General features: G+C 43.9%; 1 protein-coding gene across 4 annotated transcripts; it reads left to right on the top strand.

The window, feature by feature from the left end:
- Nucleotides 1-2489: 2489 nt before the first annotated feature.
- On the top strand, nucleotides 2490-11638 carry ccdc125 (coiled-coil domain containing 125). Of its 4 annotated transcripts, none has more exons than XM_069688758.1 (13): nucleotides 2490-3038; nucleotides 3208-3465; nucleotides 4029-4240; nucleotides 4536-4594; nucleotides 5938-6024; nucleotides 6367-6444; nucleotides 6829-6914; nucleotides 7058-7140; nucleotides 7605-7717; nucleotides 7820-7924; nucleotides 8091-8241; nucleotides 8338-8456; nucleotides 10633-11638. In XM_069688758.1, exons 3-13 carry the CDS (start codon nucleotides 4042-4044, stop codon nucleotides 11164-11166), a joined length of 1614 nt encoding a protein of 537 aa, XP_069544859.1. In that variant the 5' UTR covers nucleotides 2490-3038; nucleotides 3208-3465; nucleotides 4029-4041; the 3' UTR covers nucleotides 11167-11638. The 4 variants fall into 4 exon arrangements, with proteins under 4 accessions (XP_069544859.1, XP_069544860.1, XP_069544858.1 ...); XM_069688759.1 differs by having other exon boundaries at nucleotides 2490-3313; nucleotides 3391-3465; XM_069688757.1 differs by having other exon boundaries at nucleotides 2490-3465.
- Nucleotides 11639-14536: the final 2898 nt, after the last annotated feature.

Below are 14536 nucleotides of genomic sequence, written 5' to 3'. Positions count from 1 at the left end.
AGAGATGATATTTATAGTAGAGATGATACAGATAGTAGAGATGATATTTATAGTAGAGATGATATTTATAGTAGAGATGATACAGATAGTAGAGAGGATATTTATAGTAGAGATGATATTTATAGTAGAGATGATATTTATAGTAGGGATGATATTTATAGTAGAGATGATACAGATAGTAGAGATGATACAGATAGTAGAGATGATATTTATTGTAGAGATGATACAGATAGTAGAGATATTTATAGTAGAGATTATTTATAGTAGAGATGATACAGATAGTAGAGATGATACAGAGAGTAGAGATGATACTTATAGTAGAGATGATATTTATAGTATAAATGATACAGATAGTAGAGATGATATTTTTAGTAGAGATGATATTTATAGTAGAGATAATACAGATAGTAGAGATGATATTTATAGTAGAGATAATACAGATAGTAGAGATGATACAGAGAGTAGAGATGATACTTATAGTAGAGATGATATTTTTAGTAGAGATGATATTTATAGTAGAGATGATATTTATAGTAGAGATTATAGAGAGATATAGATAGTAGAGATGATATTTTTAGTAGAGATGATATTTATAGTAGAGATGATACAGATAGTAGAGATGATATTTTTAGTAGAGATGATATTTATAGTAGAGATGATATTTATAGTAGAGATGATATTTATAGTAGAGATGATAGTTATAGTAGAGATGATATTTATAGTAGAGATGATACAGATAGTAGAGATGATATTTTTAGTAGAGATGATATTTATAGTAGAGATAGATACAGATAGTAGAGATGATATTTATAGTAGAGATGATAGTAGAGATTATAGTAGAGATGATACAGATAGTAGAGATGATATTTATAGTAGAGATGATACAGATAGTAGAGATGATATTTTTAGTAGAGATGATATTTTTATATTTATAGTAGAGATAATACAGATAGTAGAGATGATATTTTTAGTAGAGATGATATTTATAGTAGAGATAATACAGATAGTAGAGATGATATTTATAGTAGAGATGATACAGATAGTAGAGATGATATTTATAGTAGAGATGATACAGATAGTAGAGATGATATTTATAGTAGAGATGATACAGATAGTAGAGATTATTTATAGTAGAGATGATACAGATAGTAGAGATGATACAGAGAGTAGAGATGATACTTATAGTAGAGATGATATTTTTAGTAGAGATGATATTTATAGTAGAGATAATACAGATAGTAGAGATGATATTTTTAGTAGAGATGATACTTATAGTAGAGATGATACTTATAGTAGAGATGATATTTATAGTAGAGATGATACAGATAGTAGAGATGATATTTTTAGTAGAGATGATATTTATAGTAGAGATGATATTTATAGTAGAGATAATACAGATAGTAGAGATGATATTTTTAGTAGAGATGATATTTATAGTAGAGATAATACAGATAGTAGAGATGATATTTATAGTAGAGATGATACTTATAGTAGAGATGATACTTATAGTAGAGATGATATTTATAGTAGAGATGATACAGATAGTAGAGATGATATTTTTAGTAGAGATGATATTTATAGTAGAGATATAGTAGAGATGATATTTATAGTAGAGATGATACTTATAGTAGAGATGATACTTATAGTAGAGATGATATTTATAGTAGAGATGATACAGATAGTAGAGATGATATTTTTAGTAGAGATGATATTTATAGTAGAGATAATACAGATAGTAGAGATGATATTTATAGTAGAGATGATACAGATAGTAGAGATGATATTTATAGTAGAGATGATACAGATAGTAGAGATGATATTTTTAGTAGAGATGATATTTATAGTAGAGATAATACAGATAGTAGAGATGATATTTATAGTAGAGATGATACAGATAGTAGAGATGATATTTATAGTAGAGATGATATTTATAGTAGAGATGATACAGATAGTAGAGATGATATTTATTATAGTAGAGATATACAGATAGTAGAGATGATATTTAGTAGAGATGATATTTATAGTAGATGATATTTATAGTAGAGATGATACAGATAGTAGAGATGATATATTTTATAGTAGAGATGATATTTATAGTAGAGATGATACAGATAGTAGAGATGATATTTATAGTAGAGATAATACAGATAGTAGAGATGATATTTATAGTAGAGATGATACTTATAGTAGAGATGATATTTATAGTAGAGATGATACAGATAGTAGAGATGATACAGATAGTAGAGATGATATTTATAGTAGAGATGATACAGATAGTAGATGAGATGGAGATGTTAGAGATGTAGTCGGTTCCTGGAAATGTGATCACTGGTTTATAAATGTTGCCATTCCAGTTGTACTGGATGGTGGCAGCACACACACCAACTCTCTGTCCTCTGCTGTGTCCTCAGGTCCAACCTGGAGACTTTGACAGACAAGGAGCCGGGGCAGCTGCAGACGGACAGTGAGGAAGAGGAGGAGGGAGGTGTGGGGGGAGAAGAGGGGGGTCTTCCAGCCAGTCAGCCTCAGCTCACTGCTCAGCAGGTCGTTGTGGAGGAAGAGGAGCTTCTCATTGAGGACTACACCAGCGACTGAGGCTGACTCATGTGACTCCAGCAGGAGGAAGATCAGAGTCATGTGACTCCAGCAGGACGAAGATCAGAGTCATGTGACTCCAGCAGCAGCTCTGACATGTTAGAAGGTTTGTCACATGACTCTGTGTTCAGGGGTCACCTGTTGCTGCCTCGTTGTTCCAGAGGAGCTCGATTCTTGTGACTGAATCAAAGTGACTCAGTATTTATTCAAGTTCCAGTTTGTCTTTGTGCTCAGTGACCTTTAGTTTTTCTGTTTCTGTTAAATAAGAAGTTAAAACTCATCCTGGGCAACATGTGAATGTAAATATGAATAAAATCTACCTGAACAGGATGTGGTTCTTTATCCAATATTTACTCAGCAGTTTGTATCATGTTGACTCTGCAGAAGTCACCACACCTGTCTCAGGTGCTCCTTCCTCCTTCCTCCTCAGACACCTGTCTCAGGTGCTCCTTCCTCCTTCCTCCTCAGACACCTATCACACATGCAGTTTAAAAATATATTATAACGTTTTGAATTTGAATTTGAATTTCTGTGTAGTGATGTGTTGTTTCCATCTGTCTCATATCTTGTTGTTTACTAAGTTAGTTGCTGCTTCGTGCCTTTATTTTGAAGGGCCAGACCGGACGTAGTTGGTGTTCCCGCCCCCAGTTTGGCGCTGCTGCAGGTTTTTCATATTGGACGGAGGTGGAGGGAGGAACTGTCCCTGAACGCAGCACAGGTCGGAACATGTTAAACTAAATGTAGATGTGACTTCATGTTAACAGTTTTTATCTAAACTTTGATATGTGACGTCAGTGTTCGAGTCGGAGGAGACGGAAGCACCGAAGAAGAAGGAGAAAACAAACAAACAAAACTGCTTCACAGCTGCAGGTAAGATGACGTCATTATAAAACAGGAAGGATCATTAGCTATTTATATCCATGTTTTTATGTTTTCTGGGATTGTTAATGTGAGTGAGTTTTCCAGCTCTGTCCTGGTTTGTGAAGCAATTTTTGAACAGTGGCTTCTAAAATAAAGTTATTGTTATTACATAATAACTTGACCACAAACTGAAGTCTGAGGTTTTAGAGCTTTAACTGTAAAGTGATGAATTTCTAATAGACAGGTGTCTGCTGTCATTCTGTATGTGGTTTATGAAGAAGTGTTCAGAGATAACTGATCTCCTCAAGGTGTCACACCGGTCTGCACTTCAGGTAGTAACCTGTCTTCAGTCTTTCACCTGTCTTCAGTCTCTCGCCTGTCTTCAGTCTTTCGCCTGTCTTCAGTCTTTCACCTGTCTTCAGTCTCTAACCTGTCTTTAGTCTCTTGCCTGTCTTTAGTCTCTCGCCTGTCTTCAGTCGGTCTCTAAAATAATGTTCTCCGTCTTCATACTGCAAGATTATTGTCGGTTTAACTGCTCTCTAATGTTTATTCATGTTTTTCATTCATAACAGATTCTCATCCAGGATGCAGGAGGTCATTGAGCCTGGCAGCCTGGACGATGACATGATGGACGGAGACCTAGGGGACGGGATTGGGGTCCTGGGAGACGAGATGGGGATCCTGGGGGACGGGATGAGGGTCCTGGGGAACGGGATGCGGGTCCGAGCAGCAGAAAGGTCAGAGGGCGTCCTGCTGAGGAGCAGCTGGAGGCAGACACACCTTGGTAGGACAGATCTGGTCTCCACCTTTACTGAACACATGAATCTGAACACTTCCAACAATGACGGAATATATCATTGTATAATAAGGTGGACATGTTGGAACATTTGTATTGTTAGTTAGAAAACATCTTTAAACTAACTCTATCCAGGTGGTTCCATTATTTCAGCGATGATGTTTTTACACACACACACACACACACACACACACACACACACACACACACACACACACACACACACACACACACACACACACACACACACACAAATGCATGATGACACTGTGTGACTCAGCAGACTGTCTGGCTGACCTGACCAGAGAGGAACTGAAGGAGAAACTACAGGAAGCAGCGGAGGTAAGAAAACATGAGGAGGACGATGGTTGAACATGAGGAGGAGGAAGGTAGAACATGAGGAGAAGGAAGGTAGAACTTGAAGAAGAAGGAAGGTATAACATGAGGAGGAGGAGAAGGAAGGTAGAACTTGAGGAGGAGGAAGGTAGAACATGACGAGGAGGAGAAGGAAGGTAGAACTTGAGGAGGAGGAAGGTAGAACATAAGGGGGAGGAAGGTAGAACATGAGGAGGAGGAAGAGGAAGGTAGAACATGAGGAGGAGGAAGAGGAAGGTAGGACATGAGGAGGAGGAAGGTAGAACATGAGTAGGAGGAAGAGGAAGGTAGGACATGAGGAGGAGGAAGGCAGAACATGAGGAGGAGAAGGAAGGTAGAACTTGAGGAGAAGGAGGAAGGTAGAACTTGAGGAGGAGGAAGGTAGAACATGAGGAGGAGGAGGAAGGTAGAACTTGAGGAGGAGGAAGGTTGAACATGAGGAGCAGGAAGAAGGTAGAACACGAGGAGGAGGAAGAGGAAGGTAGAACGTGAAGAGGAAGGTAGAACATGAGGGGGAGGAGGAAGGTTGAACATGAGGAGGACCAGGAGGAAGGTAGAACATGAGGGGGAGGAAGGTAGAACATGAGCAGGAGGAAGGTAGAACATAGGAGGAAGGGGAGGAAGGTAGAAAATGAGGAGGAGGAATGTTTAACACGAGGAGGAAGAAGGTAGAATATGAGGAGGAGGAGGAGGAAGGTAGAACATGAGGAGGAGCAGGAGGAGGGTTGAACTTGAGGAGGAAGGGGAGGAAGGGAGAACATGAGGAAGAGGATGGTAGAACGTGAGGAGGAGAAGAAGGGGGAAGGTAGAACATGAGGGGGAGAAGGAGGAAGGTTGAACATGAGGAGGAGGAAGGTAGAAAATGAGGAGGAGCAGGAGGAAGGGAGAACATGAGGAGGTGATGGTTTATTTGTCTGAAACATCAGATTTGATGTCTAATTATTGTTGAACAGAAGGAATCAGACAGATCAGGTGAGTTTGGGGGCGGAGCTACGATTTCATTGTTGTGGTGAGAAACTCGCTTGTTTTCAACGCGTTGAGTGGTGTGTTGTCATGGCGACACAGTTCAGGTGTTCCACAGTGGATGTTCCCCTCAGGAGGTCCCAGTAGAACTCGGTATTGACACTCTGACTCTGAAAACTCAGCTGGTGTCTCCTGACCTGACGCCTTCATCGGTCTTAGACAGTGAAGCTCCACCCCTCTTGAAACATGATGTCATCAGAACACCTCGTTGACAGGTCATAGATGACCTCTGACCTCTGCTGTGTTGACAGGTCATAGATGACCTCTGACCTCTGCTGTGTTGACAGGTCATAGATGCTCTGTGCTGTGAGCTAGATGTTACTCATCAGTACCTGAAGGGGAAATATGAAGCTCTGAAGATCCTGCAGGGGAAGGTACACACACAGAGACACACACACACACACACACACACACACACACACACACACACACACACACACACATTGCTTTTTATTATTCTATTATTATCTATTGCTTCCTGTATGCTGCTGGAGTGAATAAATGTCTGATTAATTGGGGATTAATAAAGTAACTACTACCTACCTACACGTGGATACACACACACACCTGATCTCCAGCAGCCTAGGTGAAGGCCTCCTGTCCCCCCTGAGGAGGTGAACGATCATGTGACCCCAGACCCCTGTTGAGCTACCCCCCCTCCTTCTCCTCCTCCTCTCCCTCCCCCTTCTCCTCCTCCTCCTCCTCCTCCTCCTCAGGCCATCCTGCAGAAAGCCACCAGTCACACCAACAGTCTTCTGCAGAAGAGTGAGGAGACAGCCAGAGCTCTGGAGAAGGTAACTTCCTGTCTGGGATCCAATCAACACCCAGGGATCTTCCTGGTCATCAGAGACAGGAGCAGACAGGTATGAAGGCAGCAGGAGGTCTCATGTTCCTGGTGGGCGGGGCCTTCCAGATGCTCCGCCCCTATGATAAGTTCTATAGATGGAGAGGACATGAATATGAAATATAAACAAACAGCTGTTTAATGTTGTTGAATGTCCATCAAGTAATACATTTATAATTTATTTAACCTGAACTCTGGACCTTCAAAATAAAAGCAGCCGTCTGTTTCCTGTGTGACGAAGCTGCTGGAGAACGAGACCTCCTCCTGTCATCTTCCTCCTCCTGTCCTCCTCCTCCTCCTGACCTCCTCCTGTCCTGCTCCTCTGCTCCTGCAGGAGGTGAACAGTCTTCAGTGGGATCTCAGCTTCCTGCAGGTCCAGATGAAGAAGAGTGATCAGTCCTGGGAGCAGAAATATAACAGGTCATCAACAGGTCACATGACGTCTGCATGTCCTCCAATCCCAGCTGCTGTCACTGGTGGGGTTCTAACTGGACACTTGTTGTTGTTGTTGTCGTCATCGTTGTCGTCGTTGTCTTTGCTGTTGTTGTCGTTGCTGTGATCAGAGTACTGAGGGAGAACCAGACACTGACTGAACACCTGGAGGAGATGGAGGCTGAAATCCAGCAGCTCAGAGGAGAACACTTTGGTAATGATGATGATGGTGATGATGAAGATGATGAAGATGGTGATGATGAAGATTGTGATGTGATGATGATGAAGATTGTGATGATGATGATGATGAAGATGGTGATATTGATGAAGATGGTGATGAAAACGGTGATGATGGTGTCTGTGTGTGTGTGTGTGTTTGTCTGTGTGTGTGTGTTTTTGTCTTTGTGTGTGTGTGTCTGTGTGTGTGTGTCTGTTTGTGTGTGTGTGTGTGTGTCTCTGTGTGTCTCTGTGTGTGTGTGTTTGTGAGCGTGTGTGTGTGTGTGTGTGTGTGTGTGTGTGTGTGTGTGTGTCTCTGTGTGTGTGTGTGTGTGTGTGTCTCTGTGTGTGTCTCTCTGTGTGTGTGTGTGTGTGTGTGTGTGTCTCTGTGTGTGTCTCTCTGTGTGTGTGTGTGTGTGTGTGTGTGTGTGTGTGTGTGTGTGTGTGTGTGCGTGCGTGCAGCTCTCACTCAGCACCACTCGGAGCTCCTCTCCTTGTTGTCCCTGAAGGAACAGAGAGTTTTCCAGACCAGCAGACCTCAGTTAAGCCCAGAGAGAGACTGCAGTGTCCTGGAGGTGAGACAGACGTCCACTCAGTCTTCCTTGTGAACAGGGTCCAGCAGACATGTGGATCACGTGACCTCAGGAAAGCTTGACGTGTCCTCTGTGTCCCCCCAGCTGGCCGTGCTGGGAGCCTGCTGCTGTCCCGGTGGACCTGAAGCATGTCCCTGCAGCCGTATTGCTGCTGCCAGCAGAAAGCAGCTGGTCCAGCTGCAGCAGGAGGTAAACTCCACCCACCCTCTTCACCTGGACCAGGCTCCGCCCACTTCCTCTGTCTGCTCTCTGTCTGTGTTCTTCATGAGAACTTCATCATCATTGATGGTGCTTCTAGAAACATGTGCAGGTTACTGTGATGAACAAGCACATGAAAGTGTTGCGTGTCTCTCAGCTGGAGGCTCAGCGGTCCAGGAGAGACGAGGCTGTGATGGTTGGAGACGCGTTCCGCATCGCCTTCGAACAGCAGCTGAAGAAACGGAGTGAACACTTCCTGCTGCTGGCTGAGACCAGCATCCTCAAATCACACACCTGGAAGGCCGAAGGCAAGTCTGTCTTAGCATGGCTATTAGCACGGCTGTTAGCACAGCAAGCTACATCCAACTGGACTCCTCTTCAGTAGAGCTGCTGTCTCCCTGCAGGTTGCAGCAGGAGTCCTTTCACCAGAGTCAACCAGAAACTGAGGAGTCTGCTGCCGTCCAGTTTGGAGGTGAAGATGTCTGATGACCTCTCAGAGACTCTCTACAGATTACTGGACCTGGTGAGGCTCCTCCCACACTTTCAACCATCATCTACAACATGCATATTAATATTCATAATATTGATATTCATGACATGTATTCATACAGTGCTTAAAAAATAGCTACAATGTGCTTCACATGGTATTTCCAGGTTTAAAATATCACAGAGCTGAGAAAGGTAGAACCAGACAGGTAGAAGCAGACAGGAAGAACCAGGCAGATGGAACCAGGCAGGAAGAACCAGACAGGTGGAACCAGGCAGGAAGAACCAGGCAGGTAGAACCAGACAGGAAGAACCAGGTAGAACCAGACATGTAGAATTAGCTAGGAAGAACCAGACAGGTACCACCAGACAGGAAGAACCAGGCAGATAGAACCAGACAGGTGGAACCAGGCAGGACGAACCAGGCAGGTGGAACCAGGCAGGAAGAACCAGGCAGGTAGAAACAGACAGGAAGAACCAGGTAGAACCAGACACGTAGAATTAGCTAGGAAGAACCAGACAGGTACAACCAGACAAGTAGAACCAGACAGGTACCACCAGACAGGAAGAACCAGGCAGATAGAACCAGACAGGAAGAACCAGGCAGGTAGAAACAGACAGGAAGAACCAGGTAGAACCTAACATGTAGAATTAGCTAGGAAGAACCAGACAGGTACAACCAGACAAGTAGAACCAGACAGGTACCACCAGACAGGAAGAACCAGGCAGATAGAACCAGACAGGTGGAACCAGGCAGGAAGAACCAGGTAGGTAAAACCAGGAAGGTAGAACCAGACAGGAAGAACCAGGTAGAACCAGATAGAAAGAACCAGAAAGGAAGAACCAGGTAGAACAAGACAGGTAGAACCAGGAAGGTAGAACCAGATAGGTAGCAGGTAGAACCAGGGGGTAGAACCAGGCAGGTAAAACCAGACAGGAAGAAACAGGCATGATTAACCAGGTAGAACCAGACAGGAAGAACCAGACAGGTGGAACCAGGCAGGTAAAATCAGACAGGAAGAACCAGGCATGTATAACCAGGTAGAACCAGACAGGTAGAACCAGACAGGTGGAACCAGACAGGAAGAACATGGCAGGCAGGACCAGACAGGTAGAACTAGACAAGTAGAACTAGACAGGAAGAACCAGGCAGGTAAAATCAGACAGGAAGAACCAGACAGGTAGAACCATACAGGAAGAACATGGCAGGTAGGACCATACAGGTAGAATTAGTCAAGTAGAACTAGAGAGGAAGAACCAGACAGGAAGAACTAGGTAGGTAGAACCAGGAAGGTAAAACCAGACGGGAAGTACCAGGCAGGTGTAGCCAGACAGCAAGAACCAGGTAGAATCAGATAGGAAGAATCGGATAGAAAGAACCAGACAGGAAGAATGAGACAGGACGAACCAGAAAGGAAGAACCAGGTAGAACCAGGAAGGTACAACCAGATAGGTAGCAGGTAGAACCAGGGGGGTAGAACCAGGCAGGTAGAACCAGACAGGTGGAACCAGGCAGGTAAAATCAGACAGGAAGAACCAGGCATGTATAACCAGGCAGATAGAACCAGATAGAAGAATCAGACAAGAACCTGACAGGAAAAAACAGACAGGAAGAACCAGGTAGAACCAGACAGGTAGAACTAGCTAGGAAGAACCAGACAGGTGGAACCAGACAGGAAGAACCAGGCATGTATAACCTGGTAGAACCCGACAGGTAGAACCAGGTAGGTAGAACTAGGAAGGTAAAACCAGACAGGAAGAACCAGGCAGGTGGAGCCAGACAGGAAGAACCAGACAGGAAGAACCAGGTAGAATCAGATAGTAAGAGTCAGATAGAAATAACCAGACAGGAAGAACCAGAAAGGTAGAACCAGGAAGGGGGAACTAGACAGGTACAACCTGGTGGATAGAACCAGGCAGGTAGAACCAGACAGGAAGAACCAGGAATAACCAGGTAGAACCAGATGGGAAGAATCAGACAGGAGGAACATGACAGGAAGAACCAAGTAGAACCAGACAGGTAGAACCAGGTTAGGTTTGGTTAGGTTAGGTAGTTACTTTATTAATCCCCGAGGGTTAGGAAGGTAGAATCAGACATGTAGAACCTTGCGGGTAGAACCAGGCCCTCCTGAAGTTCCCCAGACTGTCTGTGGTGGAGCTGAACTTCCTGATCCGTCATCACGTGACTTCCTTTTTCCTGTTTCCTGCTGCAGCTCAACGACAAAGACGAGGCTCTTGCCCACCAGAGGAAGGTTAGCCTCATGTTGGCCCACAGCGCTGAGGAGCTGCAGAAACAGCTGCATCTGGATTCTGGACACCGCATTCAACCAGGCTCCTCAGAGACTATGATCCAGTCCAAGAACCCAACAGAGACCAGGATCAAGTCCAAGGACCCAACAGAGACCACGATCAATTTAAAGGACCCACTAGAGACCAGGATCAAGTCCAAGGACCCAACAGAGACCAGGACCAAGTCCAATGACCTATCAGAGACCAGGATCCAACCAAAGGACCCACCAGAGACCAGGATCAATTCCAAGGACCTACCAAAGACCAGGATCCAACCAAAGGACCCACCAGAGACCAGGATCAAGTCCAAGGACCCACCAGAGATCAGGATTCAACTAAAGGACTCACCAGAGACCAGGATCCAATCAAAGGACCCACCAGAGACCAGGATCCAATCAAAGGACCCACAAGAGACCAGGATCCAGTCTCAGACATCATCAACATCAGACAGCAGCTGAAGATCCAGAGAGGACGACCTCCTCGTCTGTCAGAGACCAGAACAAAATTGTCAGAACAAGATCTCACTGATAAGAACCTCAAGTCGGACCTCCAGCAGTCCAACCAATCAGAACGCTGATGTGGATCCACCAGACTGGTTCTTCAGCCACAGACACTCACCTGCAGCTTGAAAGATCTTACCCAGAATTCCTCTGTTTGACTCAGTAAATAGTCTGATGTGGAGACACGATGGAGACACGGTGGAGACACGGTGGAGACACGGTGGAGACACGGTGGAGACCCGATGGAGACACAGTGGAGACACGATGGAGACACGGTGGAGACACAGTGGAGACACGATGGAGACACAATGGAGACGTGGTGGAGACGCGGCGGAGACCTGATAGAGACCTGATGGTGGTTCTTTTAGAGAAGTGTTGCTGCCATCAAATTCAAAATGAGCAGATATTTTTCATAAAACAATAAAATATATAAATATTCAACATCTCTTTGGTCTGTTTTCAGTTAATTATGAGTTTACAGTGAACCCTCGCTATAACACGGTTCACCTTTCACGGTCTCGCTGCTTCACGGATTTGCATCGTGCATTGTGTTCTGCATTCTGATTGGCTAAACAGTCTCTCCGCTTCTTCTCTACCTGTTTGTCAATAACGTTGCGGTTTAATATGTACACGTACGTAAAACAGCTTGCCAAATTAAAAATAATCGATGGTGGCATGTCGGTTTATAAGAATCTTTTTGCCCAGAAGAAAAAAGAGCGACAACAACTACCGATAACTATGTTCTTCTCTTGAAAAACCACACCTGCACCGCCGGCTTTAGAAGAAAGAACCGCTGCAGAGCGGAGTCAGGATGCAGCGGCTCAGTCAGAAGAGCAGTGAAATACACGAGTCACTATTTGTCCTACTGTACTTTGTATTTGTTTTCATAATCATTTTTCATTTCCTCCCGTTCTAATCCAATGACTCGGGTCGCAGTGGGACGGTGCCGATCTCAGCAATTTGAAGCCTTCAGTTCGTATTGATGATTAAAATTATTATTTTACAGTACAGTAGTTATTTGTAAAAAAAACATTTATACAGTACTTTTATTTGTTAAACAAATGCTTGGGCTTGTAAAAAGGTTTTGTTCTTTGGTTTCAATGTATTATGGAGTATTTCATTGTATAATAATTGTAAAAAAAATAAAGGTTACTACTTCACGGATTTCACCTATCACGGTTTCTATTTGGAACGTAACCCCCGCGAAAAACGAGGGTTCACTGTACATGATTTCCAATCATCACATTCTGATTTTATTTACACTTTAACATTGTAAATGAAGGCGTTAACATGTGAACACGTTAAAACTAGACAAAGGTCACGACCCCAAAGACAGGAGCTACTGACCCGTTTCCACGACAACTACAACCTCATGTTTCAGTTAAATATGAAGGGAAAATAGATTTCCCCTGAAATGATGTGGAGAAGCTGAGTGTGTATGTTTATTGAAATGATGTCATCCATTAGTTTGTCCACAGTCGCTTCACTGAGTGAAGTGATGAATATGGAACAGCTGTTTGTTTCTCTCTCATCCGCACCAATATTCATCATGTTGTTTTTCAGTCCTGTCAGAAGAAATGTGTTGTGTCTGTTAAAGTGATGATTGGCAGGTGACTGTGACAGTAGGAGGAGTTGAGATGTCTGAAAACATGAAGAAACCCAACAGGCAGCATGGAGAGACTCGCACAGATGACCTCTGACCTTCATGCAGGTGATGATGTCACTGGAAGTTCAACTGGACTCACGGACACGAAGTGAAAACAGACCTGGATTAATAAAATGTAGTAAAACTTACTGATACAGATCAGACCTGATGTGGGTGAAACAGCCTCTAACAGAGGTACCGGACCTTCGGGTCCTGAGCTCTTCATCTCAGGGAGAACATCAGAACGACAGCATGCTGCACAGAGTGACCAGCAGAGGGCAGTGTGAGTCTGAGTCAGAGGCTGCAGGCAGGTGGTTGTTCAGCATAACTATTTCTCCAACGACGTCATGGAGTCACTGAATATTACTGATGATGACATCACACTCAGAGGAGGCGGAGGAGTAAATTAAATTAAATTCAAATTGCTAAGAGTTGAATTGAATTAAATAAATGAAATTAAACTAAATTAAACCAAATAAAACTAAAAACAAACAAACAAGAGGCCAAAAAGCACCATAATTGGCAGGCAGGTTGAAGAAGGTACTGCACCCATGGGTGGCGCTGTAATAATCAGATGATTACAATATGCTGCAGTGTTGCCGACCTTTGACCCCTGAGGGTCAAATTAGAACCAGATGGATTGTGGGTCTCCTGAGATGTTCTGGAGGTCCAACAGGACCGTTGACCTCCTGCTGTGATCGGTGACGGGTTCATCACTGGAGATCCGGAGGAGGAGAGAAGGAGACGCAGGAGTCTGTTTGAAGCAGGACATCTTTTTATCGTCAGGACAACGTCACTAATGATGATCAGCTGTCGTCCAGGAAACCGTGTGTTGGTGCTGCCATGTTTCCTCACTGAGGTCCAACTGATTCCACGTCTGACCTTTAAATTGTCCAATAAAAGAGTCTTATGAATCGTCCCAACGCTTCCTTTCATCCTCCCGTCTTCTCAGGGACGCTCTGACTAAATTAATGCAAACTTCTTTTGGTTGGACTGAAACGTGGAGCAGCGCCAACACACCTTCAGACAGTCCTCTGCTGCTGAGCATCTCTAGGACCTGTCCGTCTTCATGGGGGGGCGGAGTCAAAGGCGGAGTCAAAGGTCAAAACAAAATCTGTTTATGTCTCAAAATGACAGAAACCAACAGGTTTGTCCACCTGGCAGGACGTTAATGTCTCCAAACCGCTCAGTCATCTGCAGAGTTTGAACACTCTTTAAAGGAGGAAGTAGATATGATACGTCCATATTCAGCTGTTTGTTCATGAAACTGAGCCTGCTCACGTCAGGTGTTTACGTGATCGGGTCTGACGGTTCAGGTTGGGAATTACAAACCGGAGTGTTCAGACATTTACAAATGCGGAATACATTTCTACCAGACGGAGAATTAAAATGAGGCTCATTTTGTGAGGAGGTGACCGAGTGTTAAATACCTGCTGACACTCCTCTCTCCACCAACCACTGACCTGAATGACCTGATCAGTTGAGCCCCGCCCACTTTCCCTCCAACCTCAGCACCAATCACTGCATCAGGTGTGTTTTAGGTGCTCTAGAAAGGTGTGTGGCTTTTAGCCACTGTTTGACTAATAAAGATGTCATATATTTGGAGTATCTGAGGAACTCTGCGACGCTGCTGTCTGTCCGAACCCAGAAGAAGAATCGGACTCGACTTCCTGTGAATTCGTT

The sequence above is a fragment of the Brachyistius frenatus genome, unplaced genomic scaffold (assembly GCF_029030835.1).
Source record: "Brachyistius frenatus isolate BFR_SWC_R1_liver_20210118 unplaced genomic scaffold, ASM2903083v1 Contig_712, whole genome shotgun sequence".
NCBI classification, from domain to species: domain Eukaryota; kingdom Metazoa; phylum Chordata; class Actinopteri; family Embiotocidae; genus Brachyistius; species Brachyistius frenatus.
Note: the sequence above shows the minus strand (reverse complement) of the source record. Positions and strands in the feature narration are given on the sequence as shown.